This window comes from Peromyscus maniculatus, chromosome 20 (genome assembly GCF_049852395.1).
Source record: "Peromyscus maniculatus bairdii isolate BWxNUB_F1_BW_parent chromosome 20, HU_Pman_BW_mat_3.1, whole genome shotgun sequence".
In the NCBI taxonomy this organism is placed as follows: domain Eukaryota; kingdom Metazoa; phylum Chordata; class Mammalia; order Rodentia; family Cricetidae; genus Peromyscus; species Peromyscus maniculatus.
The window spans coordinates 64,968,537-64,989,588 of record NC_134871.1 but is presented as its reverse complement, the minus strand read 5'-3'; the positions used below and the strand labels follow the sequence as shown (position 1 = coordinate 64,989,588).

At 42.1% G+C, this 21,052-nt stretch overlaps 1 protein-coding gene across 3 annotated transcripts in view; it reads left to right on the top strand.

The window, feature by feature from the left end:
* Positions 1 to 21,052, top strand: part of Nell2 (neural EGFL like 2) — a 343,938-nt gene that overhangs the window by 102,472 nt on the left and 220,414 nt on the right. For all 3 annotated transcript variants that reach the window (XM_006974326.4, XM_015993199.3, XM_076556663.1), the window contains exon 4: positions 12,696 to 12,846. In XM_006974326.4, coding sequence (XP_006974388.1) covers positions 12,696 to 12,846 — 151 coding nt within the window. The remainder of the gene's footprint in view (positions 1 to 12,695; positions 12,847 to 21,052) is intronic.

The following is a 21,052-nucleotide window of genomic DNA, read 5'->3' as shown; positions in this document are numbered from 1 at the left end:
AGAGAAGTGCAGTATATCGCTCTCACCTCAAGAAGATTAAAGCCAGTCTTTCTGAGGATGTAAAACTGGCATAAAGCAATTGGACGTGAAATAGAAAGGTGGGTCAGAGCACAGAACTGCACTCAGAAATAGTGACAGTGCATAGTGAACTGTCATGCCTGTGGCCTATGCAGGAAGAGGACAGCTGTCGAGAATATGGGCTATCAGAAGCTAAATTCCAATTGCAGTGTAAGTCCAGGATTATTATCCTGCCCAGTCCTTTTCTGTTTTTAAGAGTGCAACATGTTGTAAAGATATTTTCTCTAGACTGCTTTGTAGAACCTTGAGCGATTTTCCCAAGTTTTAAAACTCAAATTGTAGAGAGCAAAAAGCACAAAGAGAGAAGGGCAGAAAAACAGTGGTGTGTATTTGCTAAACGTTCTGAATGCACTGAGCAGGTCAGCTTCCAACTGGTCCGGCCCTGGCAGGCCATGGGGAAGAGAGCTCAGTGCTCACTCTGGCTTCTGGGAGGTGAGTCATTCAGTTAAGAGTCATCTCCTTTTCTGGAAATGTATAGGTTTCTATAGTAATATTCAGATCACACCGACCACTTGAGGGTGGGGTCTTCTGCTTGCTCTTTTGTTCTTCTCTTCTAGAAACATGCTTACCTACAAAGGACCAAGTTCTGTTAGTTAATTTAGGTTCTCTTTGCATTCTCACCCACTGTTATCTTAAAGGGCAAAGGATGGATCTTTGGGTCCCATTGTGTGTGTGTGTATTTGTGTATGTGTGTGTGTGTGTGTGTGTGTGTGTGTGTGTTTGTGTGTATGTGTGTGTGTGTGTGTGTGTGTGTGTGTGTGTGTGTGTATGTGTGTGTGTGTAAAATATTTTGGTAAATTTTTGCATGCATTACATGTTGTATTTGTAAGCATTCTCTACAAGGAACAAAACTGACAGACATACTATATATTAAAAGAGGATTTAGGATTTATTAGACTGGCTTACAATGTAGGGTCATAATCTAACCACGTCTGTCTCACAGCAGAGAGGCTGAGAACCCAATATTTACTCAGTCTGTGAGCTATGTACTTTTGCAGTAAGAATCTGGCCTGATGGCCTGAGAGATTCCTGGAGAGCTGCTCATCTTCAGTTCACACTGGAAACGCTAAGAATCTGGTTCTAGTATCAGTAAAGGAATTAGCAGCAGCAACAACAGGGTAGATGAGCTCACCAGGGATTGTGAGGGCCAAGTGAGCAGAAAGGAAAACTTTTCTTCTTCCCTTTATCAGGGCACTATCAGAAGGTGCTGCCCACAGTGAGGATAAGTTTCCCACATCAATAAACGCAATCCTCTATTGGGATGGTTAGCTTTGGCATCTTGGCAGAAGTGAGGGACACTGGAGGAGAGAGGAGAGAGAACCTCAGTTGAGGAATGTCCTCTGTCAGATTGGCTCATGAGCATGTCTGTGGGAGCCTTTTCTTAATGAGTGACTGATGTGGGAGGGCCCAGCTCATTATGGGTAGTGAGCTCCCTGGGCTGCTGGTCCTGAGTTGCATAAAAAAGCAGGCTGAGGAAGCCATGGAAAGCAAGCCAGGAAGCAGCACCCCTCAGTGCTTCCTGCCTCAGCTCCTGATTGAGTCCCTCAAGGATGGATTGTGATTTGGATAGGTAAGTCAAATAAGCCCTTTCCTCCCCAAGTTTGTTTTTGTTGGTGTTTTATCACAGTGAAGAGATGCAAACCAGGCCCCACAGATGTGCCCACAGGCCAACCCCATGTAGACAGTCACTCACTGGAGCTCTCTTCCCAGCCGATTCCAAGTTGTGTCAAGTTGACAATTAGAGCTAACCATAGTACTCCACCCGCTGTCAACTTGATACATGAAAACATCGCTTGAAAATCATAACCTTCCACCCCTTGTCCCTAAACTCTCAAGTTTATTTCATAATATAAAGTAGAATCTGACTTTAAAAGTTCCCCAAGTCTTCAAATTATCTTAATGTTGAGCTACCTTATAGCAGAGTTAGCATTCTTCTTCCAAAAGGGAAGAACAGGATGAGGATAAATAGTCCTTCAAAGCAGGGAATATAACAGATCTCTTGACTCCAATGGTCAGCATCAGGAACTTGGAATATAACCTTCCAGACTCCAAAGGGTTTTGAGTACCAAAGTCCCTTGAGGAACAAAGTCTTTTAATGTCCCATAACTTAAGTATGATAATGTAGATTTTCCAACACCTACCAACTGATATTGTTTTAATTGATGTTACATCACATGATAAATATAAGAAAGAAAACACAAATATCTGCTTACCGTGTAAACAAATACATTTTTAAGAAAATAGGTCAAAAACACTCCAACGGGTAGAGTACTATTGTAAATGGTCACATGGCCTTAGCTGGTATTTATGACTATATTTCTATATTTCCCATTCTGTATTTTCTCCACACTCAGCAAGCACTTCAGTGGGTCTTGACTCTTTACCTGAAGGGGTGATCCATATCTTCATTTCCAAAGGGTCTGGCCATTAATCATCCTGATTGGATTGGGTTGTTATAGTTTCCCACTGATCATAATGACAGGACATAGTAATACCAAGTATACCAAGTCTTTCTCTGTAATGCCAGCTCCTGACAAATGACATGGAGACTTATTAATTATGAAAGCTCAGCCTTAGCTTAGGCTTGTTCCCTTAGCTCTTATAATTTAAATTAACCCACTTATTTTAATCTATGTTCTGCCACCTGTCACCGCATCTCTCTATACTGCTCATGCTGCTTCCTCGTCTGGCTGGTGACCCCACCTTTCTTCTTCCCAGAGTCCTTTCTGTCCACAGAAATCCCACCTAACCTCTTCCTGCCTAGCCATTGGCCATTCAGCTCTTCATTAAACCAATCACAGTGACACATCTTCAAACAGTATAAAGGAATATTCCGCAATAACCAAGAGACACCATGAAGTATCTCCTACGCCCCAGACTGGAAAAGCAGTCTTTTCCTCCTAATGATCTCGATTATTTGCACATTCTAGCACTGTTAGTTCTTAGTTTATTGACTCAAAGGCATCAGGAGCCCAAAATAACCAGAAGGAAGTCCTAACTTCCTGTTGGATGGATTGTTTGTTGTGCTTTCTGGAAGGAACATTCCACCCTTCTGAAACAAAGATTTGTTTATCAGCATAGTAACAAGGTCATTGTTACAGGAAGCAAAAAATTTCCTAGTGGGTCACTAGGGTTAATGGTGAACAGTACTATCTGTTCCCATCTCCAGCTTTTCACTCCTGGATCCATGAATCCTGGATATAGAAGAAACAATGTCATACCCTGGATGCTGGTTAAGAGCATACACAGCCATATGGAAAACACTTCTCCTCTACTGATGTAACATTTGATGAGTTCTCCTTGTTTCAAAATGGCCACTCAGGGAACTGTTCTGCTAGAGTCAGTCTTGAAGAAATACAGAATCTCATAGGGCTATGATCCAAGGGGGGCCAGGCTACACAGCAAGCTGGTAGCAGAGCTTGACATCATTATTCACATGGTACTGGTTTTCCAGGTATGAGACACAAGCATCATCCTATCTTTTGCCTTTTAGGAGATGTCTGTCTACATGGCTTTCCCCAAATATATTTATTACTAACTTTCCAATCATGGTCCCTTTTACTCCCCAACCATCCAGCAAAACCAGTAGATATAGCTTGTGAATCAATACATAATCACATATCAGTCCATTTCTCCTTTCAAGAAAAATGTGTGACTATGTGTACTTCCCAAAGATCTAGCCACTGTAAAGGTTTCTCTCCACCACTGTCCTTGGTTGTCCCCTAAGGAGGCTCTGATGCTGCAGATGTCCTGTTCTGGTGCCTGTGTGGTGTACAGAACTACCAATAAACCAGGCCTCAGTCTTCTCTTCCTCAGCCAGCTGATTATAGGGCATACTCCTAGAGCCCCAGTAAACCAAACACCAAGCCGTCCCTCCCTTTTAGTGCTCCCCCTTTTTTTTCTGACCCCACTCCATGCTTGCACTTCCAGGCACCTGTTCTATGGTTCTGGAATCTCCAGCTTTCTGGGGTTTCCATTGCTACTTAAGCTTCACCTTTACAGCTGCAAGCCGTGGCCTCTCAGGACCTCCCCAAAGAATGCAACAGGTTGCTGCCCTAATTGGTTTTCTTCAACCCAGGCACAAGATTCCACAGTCCCCTCAGTCTTGCAAATTCCTACCTGGAAAACCAGTACCCCGTGAGCCATGATATCAAGTTCTGCTACCAGCTTGCTGGGTAGCCTGGCCCTGCCAGGATCACAGCCACAAGAGATTCTGTGTTTCTTCAAGGCTGACTGGGGAAAAACAAAACACTTCCCTGGGTGGCCATTTTGAGGCAAAGAGAGCCTTCGCTGGAACACTCAGTTTATGCTTCCTCTTATCAAACAAACGAGCGTTTTCATGTAAGTGATAGCCCTGATAGACAGGGTCTTGCCCTCAGATTGTCTTTTGTATTGTCTCTTATGGAGGAGGAGGTGTCTCTTTAATGGTGCCATAATCTCTTCAGTAATCACACCTGCTTCTGAACTGCCTTGTCAGCGCCACTTTATTAAATAATCTCTCTCATAATCACAGCTGCTTTTGAACTTCCTTGTCGGTAACTTTATACTTACACTCTTTTCCTCACTAAATTGTACTTTTTTAAAAATATCTGTTCCCCTTTTGGCTTCTTCTCACTGGAGACACAGATGAGGTCAGGCAGTAACTGTTACAGTACTGAAATACTGAAATGAGATCCTGTCTTGAGATTTCTTTCACTGAACAAATTAGTCTTTTGCTTTAGAGTTCAGCCATACTAAAGTACTCAGGGCCACAGTCAGGTCTTTCGCTGAATATTTCATGAATAGTCTCTAGTCAATTTCTTAATAGATTTTTTTTTTGTTCCCCTCTAACACCTCATGAGCCAGGCCTCCAATGTCCACATTTCTCTCAGCATTCTGGTCTTTTTCATCAGGCTAACCCACTGATTTCTGCTTACAGCAGTCTAGAGATTTTCAAGGCTGAAATTCTAAACTCCTCCATCAAACCAGTTTCATAGGAGGAAGAACCACATGTTCAGGTTCATCCCAGCCACAGGCTCTTCTTCATAGTGACTTTCTGCCTTGGTTATTTATCTCTCTGATGGGATCATAAAAGCAGCTTACAGCGGAAGGGTTTGCTCTGGCTCACAGTTGAAGGGGACACAGCCAATGGTGAGGAGAGCCATGTGGTAACAGGATCTAGGGGCTGATGGGTACACTGCTTCCTCAACCAGGAAGCAGAGGAGGGAAACAGCAATGTTCTGGATGTTCTGCTCACTTACCTTTTCGTATTAGGTCGGACCCCAGCCCATAAGAAGTGCCACACACATGGGCATGACACTTCCCATCTCAGCCCAGTTTATAAGCTCCTCACAAACATGCCTAGAGATCGGTCTCCTGGATGAGTCTGTTCTTGTCCAGCTGACAATTAGTTTTAAGTATCACTCATGCCTATCAAGATCAATGACAGCAACACATCACCAGGCAATGTTGCTCCATCTCTTCCTGTTTGCTTATCTAGCAATCCTCGAATGAAACCTCCTATCCAGTGGTTTAGGTTTCCTTCCTAAACAAACTTAAGCAACTAAAGATATGAAATACTTCATCTTATAAATGGGGAATTATACTCACTGCTGCCAAGGGTCAGTCAATGATGGGACTTAACATTGTTTTTGTGGGCTTATTTTTTTGTAAAAATAATTTTTAAAAGAGTTACATGGCAAATATGTTTATAGTCTGCAATACCTAAAAACGTGTATCATTTGGCCTTATAGAGAAAATTTGCTGATCATTAAAGAATGATACTCCAGTGGAATGTCTGAATGAATCAGACATTTGGGGAGATGTATTATGTAGGGAACAGTTTCAGGTCTTCCATAAAATGCATCGCTTACACAAGGAAGACATTTATTGTGCTCTCATACAGCAATCCAGATCAGCAGGTAGCCTTGGGTTGATGGCAATTCTTCCACCCGAGATTGTCCGCAGACCAAGGGTTTGGTTGATATTCTACTTCAGATGCCCATCTTTATTGACATTGACTGTTTTCACCATATCATGAATGGAAAGGAAGAAGAGTGTGGTCAGTCTCCTTTGATCACGAAAGAGGACTGTGATCCGTTTTTGTTAACACACAGTCCATTGGATGGAATTACACCTGGACACTTAAGCTGCAAAGGATGGTAGGGAATAATGCAGTTTCTAAGTAGTAGCCACATGCCTGCAAAAGTAGGTGATTTTACTTCTAGAGCCAGGGAGGAGAGCTGTTTCTATTCGAGGGCAATTCGGAGTCAGCCACAGTGACTCAGGCAGTGCATGGTGTTGAAATACTGCTAATCTTCATTTGCAGAATTCTCAACGAAAAACTATGTAGCATGCATTTTGCACATATTAAGTGTCAAGTATAGGCTTTTTGAATTAATGAAGTTGGCAGAAAATACAAGGTGATGCTTAGTTTGGAAATGGTTTATTTGGGGGGAAATTGGGCCAAAGTGGTACTAGTCCAGCTTGGTGGGTGTTATGTTTGAAATATAAAATATCCCATAGATTCATCTGTTTGGACACTGGAATCCACTGGTGGCACTATTCTGGGAACTTGTGAAGCCGCCGGAAAGTTGGGGGGGGTGTGCCTGGCTAGCAATGGTTCCCAACCTATGGGTCGTGACCCCTTTGTGAGTCAAATGACCCTTTCAAAGAAGTCACATATCAGATATCCTGCAAAGCAGATGTTTGCATTACAATTCATAATAGTAGCAAAATTACAATTATGAAGTTGTAATGAAAATAATTTTATGGTCGGGGATCACCACAACATGAGGAACTGTACTAAAGGGTCACAGCATTAGGAAGGTTGAGATCCACTGAGAGGAAGAGTATCATTTGGACTTCCTGTCCTGTCTCTGCTTCCTGTTCCATGGAGCTGTAGGCGGTGAAGCGTCTCAGCCACATTCTCACTGCCAAGCACTGCCTGCTACTATAATGGAGAGTATCACATAAAGGCATGCACCCAAATAAACCCTCCCTTCCTTTGTGTCTGGTGCTGTCACAGAGATGAGAAATATAACAGAGACTTCTGGGAGTGAATCAGCCAGCACTAGTGATGAGGTAGCTTCTGCAAGGTGAATGAAGAGTTAAGTTTAGATAGTAGGTGTATTTTATACTTTGTACAGGGGTCATTCCAACATTTAAATAATGAGTTTAATTTAGAAAAACTCTCCGGGCAGTGGTGGCTCACGCCTTTAATCCCAGCACTCGGGAGGCAGAGCCAGGCGGATCTCTGTGAGTTTGAGGCCATGGTCTACAAAGAGAGATCCAGGACAAGCACCAAAACTACACAGAGAAACCCTGTCTTGAAAAAAACAAAACCAACAAACAAACAAAAACAAAAACAAAAAAAAAAAAACAAAACAAAAAGAAAAACTCACACTGGTGGGGACACTTTAAGAAGGTACTGTGATGGGTTGGAGCCAAGATGACCTCAGCAGTGGGGGTTGGGGCGGTGCACGGTGTTGGAACAGCTCATTAGTCCTGTGACTGGGAAGTCCAGCAGGCCTCCTTCTACAGACCCAGCGTTCTGAGACCTGAGCAGGACTCATCCATTCCAAAGGGGCAGTGAAGCAACATGTCTGGCACGAACCTGACAGAATATTAAAGTCTCAACCATGTGGTTAGGTGCAGGGCAGAGGGACAGGCTTGAGACAGAAGCCAGAGCTCAGCTGGTTGGGTGTGCAGGGCAGAGGGACAGGCTTGAGACAGAAGCTGGAGCTCTGTAGACTGTGCCAACCCGGTGGGTTAGAGAGTGATTTATTTCAGAGGATGGACAAATTTCCAGAGTTCTTATTGAATTTCTGAGAGGACATGGTTCATTTCAAATCTACTCCTATTTTATTTTTTATTTTTAACATTATGATTCCTCTGACTGAGAAACCTAGAGGAGACAGAAAAGGGGGTAGGGAGAATCAAGGGCAGAAATGGACAGATTTTCAGTTTCATAAAGTCTGGACTGAGAAGCTGGTTACAATGCATTTCTTGTCACTTGGTAATGTCCTTTGGTACTCTATAATGCTGTTTACTTTCTTAAAGTGAGAATAATCATGACAGAAAAATGAAGTTTAACTTGGATAGGGGGGCTAATCATGATAAGTGCGACTTTGGTGTCTTGTTACTCAGAAATAATGTGATTATTATAATTAAGGAAGAAATATAGAAGAATAAACTCTCCAAATTGATGTCTTAGGTCAAACTGGCCTATTAAGAGGAAGATGAAATTGTGCCTTTCAGCATTTCACCTCTGCATAATTGGCAGGGCACCATGGGCTCTCTCTTTGGCTACTCAGCAAAGATTTTCTTAGAATCTGCTTGTGCAGTCCACAGTTGCACAATCCATAACCTTCACATTGTAGGCATGTGAGACCATGTTGTAGCTCTCTACCCATTGTGAAGAAATATTAGTACAATTTTAATGATCTATAATAGAAACCCCACTTTGATCCTGTAAATATTGTGTTTCTTTTTTAAAACCATCTTTCTGCTAGTGCCAACAAGATTGCGTATGGATAGAGATAGGTGACATAATTCAAAGGAGCATAATTTGTGAACTTATAAATTGTAATGGTGAGGCAAACCATGATTGTGGGCATCCAATCAGATCCAAAGCGACAGATGGGCCTGTGAGGCGGCACAGCAGGTAAAGGTGCTTGTCCTGCCAAATGCTGGGGACTGGAGTTTGAGTCTCAGAACTCTCACAAAGGTAGAAAGAGGGACCCCATCCTATAAAGTTGTCCTGTGACCACCACATGTATGCTGTGGCATGCACATGCTTGCATACGCATGCACACACCAGACACACATGCACACATGTGCACACGCTCATACACACACTCCATAAAGGCACTCAAACTAATAATAATAAAAAAATAAAGCAATAGAATAAAGTATTTATTACATATAAGATTTCAATACTTTAGGTTTGAATTCTAGAGGCATTTTATTGTGGGCCCCTCATATTCTGACTCTATTGTGTTTCACTTTATGAATGAAAATTTCATTGTGTGAGTCAAGTGATTTGTGTCAGGTCCAGCAGTAGCGTTAGGTTCAGGCAGTGAATCTGACCTTCAGTTTTGTTCGGTTGGCCAGTTACTACTTGTGCTTCTGACCCATCATCTTAATGTTTCTTATCACTGTGTGGTGAAGCCATACATGCTGATGTGGTATTGGTCCAAATTATAATCAGTTTTGGGTTTGGAAGAAACTTTTGAGGTTGCTGTGGGTTTGATGAGAGTCAGAATGTCAGAGTCACTCTTCAGGAGTGGGTTCTCGTTCTTGACTGTTACCTTGTAATGGGGATCACATACATGCAGATTACATTGTGGTATCAGTAGGCATTGCCTGTCCCTTGAACAGTGATAAATTAATCCCAGGTAACCTAATAGCATTTTTTATTTTTAGTTTTTTTTTCTTAATTTTTTAAATTCATTTTACATACCAATCATAGATCCCCCTCTTCCTCCTCCCACCCCCCAACATTCCCCCTAACCCACCACCCATTCCCTCCTACAAGAAGGTAAGGTCTCCCATGGAGAGTCAGCAGAGCCTGGTACATTCAGTAGAGGAAGATCCAAGCCCCTCCCCCCTTCCCCAAGGCTGTGAGGTGTCCCACCATAGGTAGTGGGCTCCTAGAAGCCTGCTCATGCACCAGGGATGGATTCTGATCCTGCTGCCAGGGACCCCTTAAGCAGATCAAACTACACAACTGTCTCTCTGTGCAGAGGGCTTTTTAATGTACAATTATTTGAAAACTGTTTTTCCAAGGAGCATTTTGTTTTAAAGTTTTAATTCACATCACAATAGTTTAGATCAGCTTAGTTTAGTATGTACCTGAGAGGGCCTATTGTAAGAATCTGGTTGCTGTTCTGAAAAGACTAGTTAATTCAGAGATCGTGAGAAACTTTTTATCTGGACATTATGCTTTTGCAAAAGTTAACTTAAAAGAGGATTGTGCATCCCTGGAATATGCATCACCATGATGTGGTCGAACTCTGTTGTGTAACCATAGGAAGCCACTCATCTTGAGTGGGGTCCTTGATCTGCCACTTGAATTAGATGGGTTGGTTCCTATGTGTGGCCAGAATTGCTTCTGATTGTTCCAAATGCAGTACAGTCACAGAAATGAATGGATTTGGGGATAACTATGCTATGACCCCAGTCATCTTGGGTTTTTGTCTCTAATCTGCAGTTTACAATGAAACACTACAGAGTGCTCTGAGGCTTAAATTGGTTTATTTGTGTTTAAAGGCTTTGCAAACTGCATACAGTGTTAATAAACTTGTTCAATTTGACTCTTAAAATCATCACCATTATTTTGCATTTACAGTTTACACTATGAAAATGTTGAAAGGATAGTAAAAGCGATGGGATGTGATAATAGACCCAAGCTAGGGTATTTCTAACCTGAATTTAAGTGGCAATAGGGTGCAGCTAACATCTGAAAAATAGTAGACGGGTGGGTTTTGAAGCATCAGTCAGCTGTTCTGTATCTGGGAGTAGATGATATTTATAATTGAATCCACACATGATATTTTCAATGTCAGGTTATGGGGAAAATTAATTTAAGTTTTTACACATTGCTGTAAGTGGAGACTCATTAGATACTTGGTGACAATGGCTGTGATACTTTTTTAATTGGAAAAGAAGAAAATAATGCTTACCCATTTTTTGTTATTGTAAGATAGATAAATCCCTTCCTTAACTTTATTGTTGGCATGCTGAAAATACTTGAGAGTGTCCATATTCTGACAATGAGCTATCTGAAAAAGAAATTGAGACAACACTATGACTTATAATAGCTACAAAAAAGTATTGAGAATAAATTTAGCTGGAGAAATATAAGACTTGCACACTGAAAACTAAAGAATATTGTTGTAAGGATTGACGGCAACACAAATAAATGGAAAGATACCATGTACTTGAGGATTTGAATAATTAACCTTCTTACACTGCCCCATCACTCCAAATGACCAAAGGGTTCAGGGTGATCCTAACAAAACTTCCATGACTTTTTTCAAAGAAGTACTAAAAATTTCTAGAAATATGTGGATCTAACAATCTCTATGTATTCAGTCAATGTGCTGTCTGTTCCCCATATACATTTAACAGAGTCAGATTTCTAAAGTAAACTATAACTTGTCTCTGTTATGTAGTGGCAAGTACATGTGGTTACCAAAAGCTGGGGGAGGTGGGGAGCTAGTCTTATGACTGCTTATTTGCTTTGGTGGTCAAATTCTTTTAACTGAGACATTAAGGTGTGCAACAAATAAATCTGGTATGTGTATACAGCTAAATGATTATCAGAATCATGCTAACCTACCCATCCCCTCATATGGTTGCCTTTTTTGACATAGTGAGATTTACGATCTATTCCCAGTAAGTGTGAAATTGAGTGTTAATAACCATACTCTTCACTATGGCGCACACTGGAGCTCCAGGATGCATTAATCCTGTAAAGATAAGATTTTGACGCTTTACCCAGTATCTCTTGGTTTCCCATATTCTCTCAGCAGTGACAGCCACCCGTCTACTGTCAGCCTCTCTGAACTCAGTGTTGAGTAGATTCCACGTGAGTCTGTGGTGAAAAATGCCTGTGGGTTGGTGACACAGGACATAAACTACTCTCCAAACTCCGTTCTTCCTGTTGGGAACTGCTTACCCGAGCCTGTTTTCACCTAGAAAAGATGAGAATGTTTTGACCACAGCAGACTGCCTTTCTGACACGCATCAGTCCTGTGCACACAGTATAAATCAGAGAACTTCATGCTTATGGTGATCAGGGGCTTGAATGAGAGGGTTTTCTGACCGCCCAGCCCCACTGCTTTCTCTACTCTGTTTCTCCCATGTCTTGTCAGTTCTGAGTTTGGAGTTCATGACTAAATCATTTGAAAGTGCAGAATAAAGTTTCTCTTTTCTTAGGCAAACTTGCTGGGCTGGGCTTTCGCTAAGCCCATGGAGGAGGGGGTGGAATTAAGTCCTACGTATTTCTTTCAACAAATATGGTGAGCAAAATTGATCTTCCTGTTTCATCCACTGCACAGAAGGCTGAGAGTGACTAATTTCACTGATCTTTTCAAGAATCTATTTAGAGCGAGCCTTCTGGCTGAAGATTCCACTCCAGAGAGAGAGGCACATAGATTTTAAATCCAGTTTTCTCTCAGATGTCAGAAAAGCTGCCTGGCAGTAGGGTGGCCAGTCACTTGGGTCTTATGTTACCTGGCTCTAGCATGGTTGGTTGCTTGGGTCTTGTAGGACACACATCTCTTTGCCCTTGATCCTGATGTAGTTATGGTAATAGGCCAGAGAAACTGTGTAAAGAGAAAAGTTGGGAGCGCTCATTTACTGGGAGTATTCTTTGATTTCCCCCCTCAAAGGTGACATGTTTTAAAAACAGATTCCTGAAACATATGCATCAATTTATGTGATCTTGTGGTGCCCTGTGTTGTATACAGCATAAAGTCTTACTAGGGGGATTTACCACAAAAAGCTAAAATGTGGTATTTATGAGTTATTCTTTGATGAAGCTTTTAGAAAGGTGTTGTTTGTAAGTTGTACTTTATAAAATCAAACTCTAGTGTATTCTTAATGTGTGTTTATTGTTTATTCAATTTTAGATTCCCCCAGAAGCATAAAAGCACCCACTGCTGCAGCTGAGCGCTTTCTCCAGAAGCTGAGAAATAAACATGAGTTCACAATTTTGGTGACCCTGAAGCAGATCCACTTAAATTCGGGAGTTATTCTCTCCATCCACCACTTGGATCACAGGTAGGTGGGGCTTGTGAAGGTTCTGGCATTGTCTTTGTGTGATTGCATTACTCTACAGAAGAGCAGTAAACACAAGCCTGCTGAGAGATGTGCGAGGGACTTAAGAGCACAGAGTTGTTGCATGTATTATGCAGAACTGCAGACAGAGTTCTGCCTGAAAGCAGAGGAAACCGCTGCATCGAAGCATGTTGGGAGCACACAAAGGTCCACTTCTAAGACACGTTTGTCAATTCCTAAATTCCACAGGGGCTATCTTCCTCAGTGCTAAAGACAAACATACTTCTTAATTTCTCATCATTACCCACGGAAGTACTGCATTCCACCACCCCCTGTTGGAAAGTGGCTGTGCTTAGAATTAGTGATCTTATAATTTTAATCACATACCTGGAACTTAACCTGTGAGCCACGGCACTCACAGCTGTGTTCAGGAGTGTGGATTGAATGACAATACTGTCGTATGAGCACTTTCTACTTTCTTTCACATGTGGAAGGACCAGTAGAAGAGCTGGCCAAAGAGAGAAGGGTGAGGAGAGTCACCCATACCCTTGACATGGGTAGCTATAGACAGATGTACATATACTGAATAATACCCAAATACAGAATAATAGCATAGAATAATGCAGGCCTGAAAAATAACAATTCTGACAATGGAAGTATCTGTGTGTTCATATTTTGACTCTTAGTCCTGTTATATATTATCTATGAATCAGGCAAGTCACATGGCTATCTGTGTCTCCAACTGCTCACCTACCAAGTGGGATATAATGACTGCCCCTTCTTAGGTGATTTTGAAATCAAGTTTATAAACCCGAGGTGCTTTAGATACATAATAGCATTAATGATCTTGTTCAGATTTGGAAAGAAGATTTATTCTTATTGGAGATTAGGCAGTCTGAAACTTTTCACATCTTCCCCAAATACCAAAGGCCAGACTTAATCAGAAGTATGAGAAGAACAAACGCAGCAAGACTTTGAGAGGAGGGTTCTCAGGTACACTTGTTCTTGGGTTTTGAGGTCTTCCTGCACTCCATCCTCAGCACCAAAGGATGATTTCATGGGGCTTGTTCTCCTCTGGGGGCTGGCCTGTGCTGGAGGGGAGCGCATACATGCAGACATCCAGCTGGGAACTGCTTAGGACCTTGAGGGCAGGGTGGGAATGGGTGGGGAGTGTGGTGGTATTCTAATTGTACTGAAATGTGATTTTGATTGTATGTTAATAAATAAAGTTGCCCGAAGGTCAGAGCTATTAGAGCCATAGACAGAGTGTGGCGGTGGTGGCGGCGCACGCCTTTAATCCCATAGATCTCTGTGTGTTCAGGGATACAGCCAGCACTGGAGACATATGCCTTTAAGACCTGGGGGGCTGTACATACAGACAGTGACGAGGCAGTCACGTGTTTGGGTTTACAACCAATGAGAAGGCAGAATGACTATGAACCGACTTACACACAGGGAAATAGCTCTTTTTTTCGGGAAGCTAAAACCACCGCAGGAGGAAGGGTGAGATTTTAGCTCTGAGCTCTGATCTCTTGGCTTTCTCTTTTACATTGGTTCTGTGTTTCTTATTTAATAAGACGGTTGGTTACATCCACAGGGGAGCCCCATCTCCACATAGTTACTATAGCTTACCCCTTGCCACAGATCTTTCTTCGGGTACCCACGATGAGGTTGGGCTTGTGTCTGTGGCACTGGACCTCTGACCATGTCAACTGGGCTTTCAGGGACCATGAGTCACACAACATAAAGGAAGACTATTCCTAAGGAGAATAGCCTGTCATCTGTCCATGCTAGGGACATTTCTCCTTTATGAACTCGCTAGGTTTTTCTTTCTCTTGAAGACATGCAACTCAGCCACCCGTCCTCCAGATGCAATCACTTGTATGTGATGGCCACTCCCAGCTTCCTTCCTTACCCGTCTCCCTGTGCTAACCTGTTCTGACTGCACCTTCTGCTCATTGTGTTCTTGTATTGAGTTCTACATGGTTTCTGTTTCTGGGGTCCCTGTATTAATTTTGTAGGTTGTTTGCTTGTACATCTTATGTTTTTCTATAATATCAACACATTTTAGTCAAACTAATACCACATTTGTGATATAGCATATCTTTCCATTTATGTAAAATGTGACTTATTTTTAAGGCATTACCTCTCCAGTGTGCGCTACCTTTAGTATTCAGTAGAGGTTAAGAGTATAGCCCTGGAAGCAGACTGCATCTCATTGCCCTACCACTCACTGGCTTTGTGACTGCATACAAATGCCCCACTTTGCACCTTAGCGTCCTCATCTGTAAATACATACAAAGCCTTTGAAATGCTAGTGAAAAGGTCTATAGAAGCCCTGTAATCACACAAGGTCCACACTCTCATTCTCATCCTATTGATGAGACAAACACACATCAGAGGTGCTGTGAACTTTTCAGAAGAGCCTGTGGTGAGGGCCTTGAGCCCAGGCTGCACCACTATGAAGGCAGTGTTCCTGGGGAATCATCAGGTCTCTCTTCTGCCGATTTTCTGATTTGCTGACCACCTCACAATGATATATCCTAAACTGGCACTTGATGGACTTTTCACTATGCAGTTTTTTTCTTTTCTCATTTCTCTATTTTTTCTCTCTCTCTGTGTTTCATATATATATATATATGGTATATACTTGTATTTGTATGTTCATTACCATAACCCAAGGGCATGTACACAGGGATGGCAGAGGAAGGTACCAGATGTCCTAATATCATTCTCTGCCTCATTTTCTTGAGACAATGTTTCTGACTGAACCCAGAACTCACCATTTTTGTGTACATTTGTTGGCCAGCAAGCTACAAATGTTTCTTCCCCTGCCCCCAACTAGAGGTACAGGCTCATGTCTAATCATGCCTGGTTTTACATGCATGGATCCACATTCAGGTTCTCATGTTGCACATCAAGCTTTTTTTTTTTTTGGGGGGGGGGGTGTTTCAAGACAGGGTTTCCTCTGTGTAGTTTTGGTGGCTGTCCTGGATCTCGCTCTGTAGACCAGGCTGGCCTCAATCTCACAGAGATTTGTCTAGCTCTGCCTCCCGAGTACTGGGATTAAAGGCGTGCGCCACCACCGCCTGGCACATCAAGCATTTTTACCTACCAAGCCTTCTCCTAGCCCCTGTCTTTTAAATTCTGAGCCATATGTTTAGCCTCATCATTTTGTGGATAATTAAGGGCATTTGTGGGTGTATCCATGGGAACAGACAAAACAATGTGAACATGCAGATAAAGCAAAGGAAGAAACTTGGCTAAACATTGAAGAGGATAATACCATTCCTGATGCTCAGACAATAGACATTTTTCTGATGACCTTTTCCTAGGTGTCTGTAGTGATGGCCCCCAGCAAATATGGTTGGGGGTTCATGCCATGTGGTGGCATCTTGCCATAGTAGACCCCAGAAAACCTCAGGGTGCCTGTAATGTGTGGGACAGTTATGTGCACCCGAGATTTTCTCTTGACTATGCCAGAAGTTTCTGCTATGTGACGTGTTGGCTTTCCATATTAATTGCTGTTCTTTGTGTAACTCTGTCGCTTCTAACTGGCAATGACTGGTACGAGTCCAACTCTCCCTTTCTGGTTTCTTATAGTAAGGGCTCGTCTATGTTCTGCAAGAGGTTCACAGTGCTGATTGTGGGTGGGGCTGTGTGAGTTTGGGAGATTTCTGAGCACATGCTCTTGCATGCCAGTTAGAAAGCTAATGGGCAAGAGTCTGTGTGGTTGGGCTGCATGACTTAGAGGAGAAAGTATCTGTAAGGAAACAATTACTAGATCGACAACATTAGCAGTAGAGATGCTGTGAGGCTGTCTCCATCTGGCTGTGGTCCCCTTCCTCTGGGCTAATTGCAGCGAGCCATAGCTATCAGTCACGGGAAGTAAGGAGAAGGCAGGATGGGATGGAGACTGGAGATGCCGGCTCAGCTCCGGGACACACAGACTGAAGCGGAGCTGTTTGGTAGGAGAGTGTGTGTCAGCACAGAGGCTGGCTTGCTCTTCTCCTGTGCAGCCTCCTTCCTCCCTCCCTGCCCAAGCCTACTCAAGTGTCCACGAAGCTAGGCCTGTCCTTTCCAGCTCCCATCATCCATCTCTTCTCACACTGGCTTCCCGGGCAGCGTTAGTCTCCTTCTTTTTGGTGTTCTAATGTAGAACACTTCTGCTGATTGTGTGCATGCTCCATGTGTATTCACTCCTATTCATTCCACACAGGACATTGAACAACCTTCCTAATGCTGTGACATTTTTTATACAGTTCCTCATGTCATGGTGACCCCCAACCATAAAATTACTTCATTGCTATTTCGTAACTGTAATTTTGCTATTGTTATGAATCGTAATGTAAATATCTGATATACAGGAAATCTGATATGTGACTCCCAAAGGGGTCACAGCCCACAGACTGAGAACCACTGATGTACAGGCACCAGGTTATCACCACCCCTGTTCCCAGCCAGCCAGTGTCATCCCTGGGGGAAACCAGGTTTTTTCACTGAAGACATTACATTTTTTGTATTTATTTATTTATTTATTTATTTATTTATTTATTTATTTGTTTGTTTGTTAAATATATAATGTGTGGGCATGTACATGCCTCAGGACATGTGGAGGTCAGAGGACATCTTATAGTAATTGTTCTCTCCTCCCATCATATAGGTTGGTTCTGAGGACCGAGCTCGGTTTGTCAAGCTTGATAGCATAACCTTTACCCATCTTACTGGCCCCTTGGAAGGCATTTTACAAACAAGAGTGCAATAAAAAATTAGACCTCATCTCATCAGCAGTGTGTTGGAGCTGGCACACACTGTCTAGTGAGAGTTGGAATGTCATGAGCTGGTGGGGATTAATTTGTAGGTTATGATATGGAAATTAGTAAGACATAGAAATCAGCAAGTGTGACAAAGCACGGGTTTTAAAAATCTGTATTTTTGATAAGCTTTAGCTTTTACTGTTTCTCATGTGCTAACCTTTGTGCACAAGTAGATACTAGAAAGATGACCGTGGCATGGGAAGAAGAGGATGGGGGAGAGGTGGACAGTGTTGTCAAGAGTCCCAGGAGACAGGTGACATGACGTGACCATGGAAGGGTGACCAGTGGGGGGAGAAAGAGGAAGGTAGGAGAGGGCTGGGGTGGGGTGGCGTCAGGGAGGTGGAGAAAGAGCAACAAGGACTAAACATGCTCGGAACTCCCATAATGAAACCTGTCACTGGATGTGCTCAACACAGACTCACACAGTAGCCACCACCACCACAGTCTGTACGGAGATCATTGAGACGACATCTTTGAGTTTTTTCTCTGCAGTGCAGAGAACCAGTGCCAAACATTCTGCAGCACAGTGCTGCCTGTGACCCTGGCACCTGGTGACCACTGCCATGTGGCTTCCTCATCCTTTTCGTCAACTTGTTGGTGTGAAATCTTACATGATTGGCAACAAATTTCTGCTATACAGTTAGGTCCTTACTGTTAAGGATTATATATTGTTATATATTAAACGTGAAAATCCCATTCTGTATATCATGTAGTCACACAGTTAGACGCTTAAATAAATACTTGACAGATGAAGGGACGAGTGAAAGATAGAAAGTGTGAACATGTCTGTGACCTGGAATCATCAAATTTGTCACTGCTTCCATTCGGGTGTAAAACGGAACTGGGGGACTGCTCAGATGTCTCTGTGGATGCATCGGTTCCCGGTCACTTCTGAAATGTCGTTAGCTCCAGCATGAGTGATCCAGTCCACTAACAGGCAGCCACTGCATCAAAACAGCTATAAGACAAGTTCTCCGAGAATAACAACTCCTGTAATGAGCCGTTCCACAACTGGAAACCTAATCACACAAGCTGGTTGGTTTGGACATGGACTGAGAGGCCTGCCCTGGATTCTGCAGTACCCAAAGGCAGCGAAGAACAAGAAAGAAGGGAAGACCATCAAGAGCATCTCAGAACTGGGAGCAGGTGCTAGTGAGCCATGGTGTGCAAACAGCACCAGACAACAGCCTAATTGTGAAACTATGAGGTCCTCACTGGCAGTGCACCAGTGAGCCACAAGGAAAGCTCATTTGCCTGCCCATCTGACATGCCAGCTTCAGGTGGCGTTGTTCAAAGGGAGGCTGCTATTAAAATTAAAGCACAAGTTTATGTGAGCATCATGGGCTCAGGTTTTCCCGAGTATGCATAACCATCTTTATCTCCTATAAACAACCCCCAGATCTGTGCACCTGTCTGAAAGAACCAAGACACTTGGGGCGGTCAACGCAGCCCGCTCCACATTTCACATTTCTGAAGACTGTATTTCAAAGAGAAAGAAAAGAAAACGGGTCAATAATTTTAAGATGCTGCTAACAATTTCTTCAGTGACTGGAGAAGAAAAATATACACAAAAGTAAAGGCTTGCTGAAAGAGCAAAAATAGATTTGTCAGTAAAAATAAATGAGAACTTCCTCTGCAATTTCCAAAGACCTGTTTTTCTCCTTTGTGTTTTTCAAAAACTAGTTTCTTTCAGATAAACAGAGTCCACTTTACAGATGTGGTATGATTACCTGGCCTATCTTCTTTATAGTTTATGAGATTTCTCTCTTTTTATGAGATGGTCTTGGGATTTACATAAATTGGTTCTCATGAAGTTGCTCTTAGAATTTTCCTGATATCCAAGTGTTATTTATGCTTCTAGCTTCGAGTGCTCTATGAATAGCATACACAGAGATAATTTGTGGCAATAGCTTTGCAGATAAATATAAAAATGTCTTGTAGTTTACCATCTTTTTCAGTGTTAATTAACTTGAGGTGAAAAATGATTTTTTCTACTCTTTTAATATTAATTATTACACATTCGGGAAGAGTAAGAATGCATTCCCATGTGAGGTTGATGAAATGTACTTGTGAGTGCTTATCATGCAGTAAGCCTTTTTTCTTTTGTGACATAAGGAAGTAAAAATTAGACTTGATAGCAATATTTGCTTGGCTTAATGGTTTTGAACTAAAAGATGACCTTGTTTATTGTGGATAGAATTAACAGGTTGTCATAAAAGCTGCTATATCCTTCATTCTTTGGCTGTGTACTAATAACATTAAAGATAATGAGATTTATAAATTAAAACTCCAAACTCCAAGATCTACATGATTTAAGCCCCCTCACTCAAATCTTGTTTCCCCTATAATAGTGTTTCTATGAAATTGTTTGTTTCCAACACAATTGCATTTCTAATGTGCATTTTATACCTCCTCTATTCTGAGGTGGCTGTGATGAATCTTCTAATATAAGTTTGCATTCATACACGTTACTGAGAGGCATGGGAGTGGTGTTGTTCATCAGAGAAATAGAACTAAACTTGGGACTTTGTAAACAAATAGCATTTGCCTGCTTTCTATCAGTGCCATGTTAAGTTAGGTTAATTGATGGAACAAGATTTATGTTTTAGTATGTAGAGATAATCTCCTAGGGCACAAATCTCCCCCTGTGCTGAAGAAGTGAGTGAAAGGCTCACATGGTTACTGCTGTTGTGATTATTTGCTGTGTGATCCCAGCTGCCCCATCATACATCATACTATGCCTCCCTAGTCAGGGATGGTTCTAGGTTTCCATCCTGTTTTGACCATGAACAGTCATGAGGCTCTCAATACACCAGACTGTGATGAGCTCCTTCTCTTCTCTATTGCTTCAATAAACTGGAGATCCTGGGGGACCAGTGCTGTGGCTGTTGGCTAGGCAATGTACTGAACATCCACACAGTCTTGATCTGAGGGCATTTAGTCTTTCTGACTCAGTATCACAACAATTCTCTGTTATTCTGTACATTACTCATTTATTTTTGTTTACTTTAAGTGATCTTTCTTACCATGAGGTCTAGTACCCTAAATTACATCTACCTAGATTGCACACTAATATTGGTAAGAAATGAAGATATAATTTTCCCCCAGAGTGATAACTAATTAGCCCAGTGTCAGTCATTTAAATTCCTCTTTTTCATATGAAATGAAATCTTATGTTAATGTTAAAAGTTAATCCTATTTTCGCTCCTGTGTTATTAACTAGGTAAATGTACCAGCAATCTACTGTATGCAGCCATTTTTCTATTATAAATGTGGGTTTCAGTGTACCCATTTTAAAAGTGTATACTATACTTCATGTCTTCTTGTTCCTCTTAAGAATCTGCTTTTGCTGTCTGGAATATCATCCTGGTATGACAGTTAGGATCGGTTGT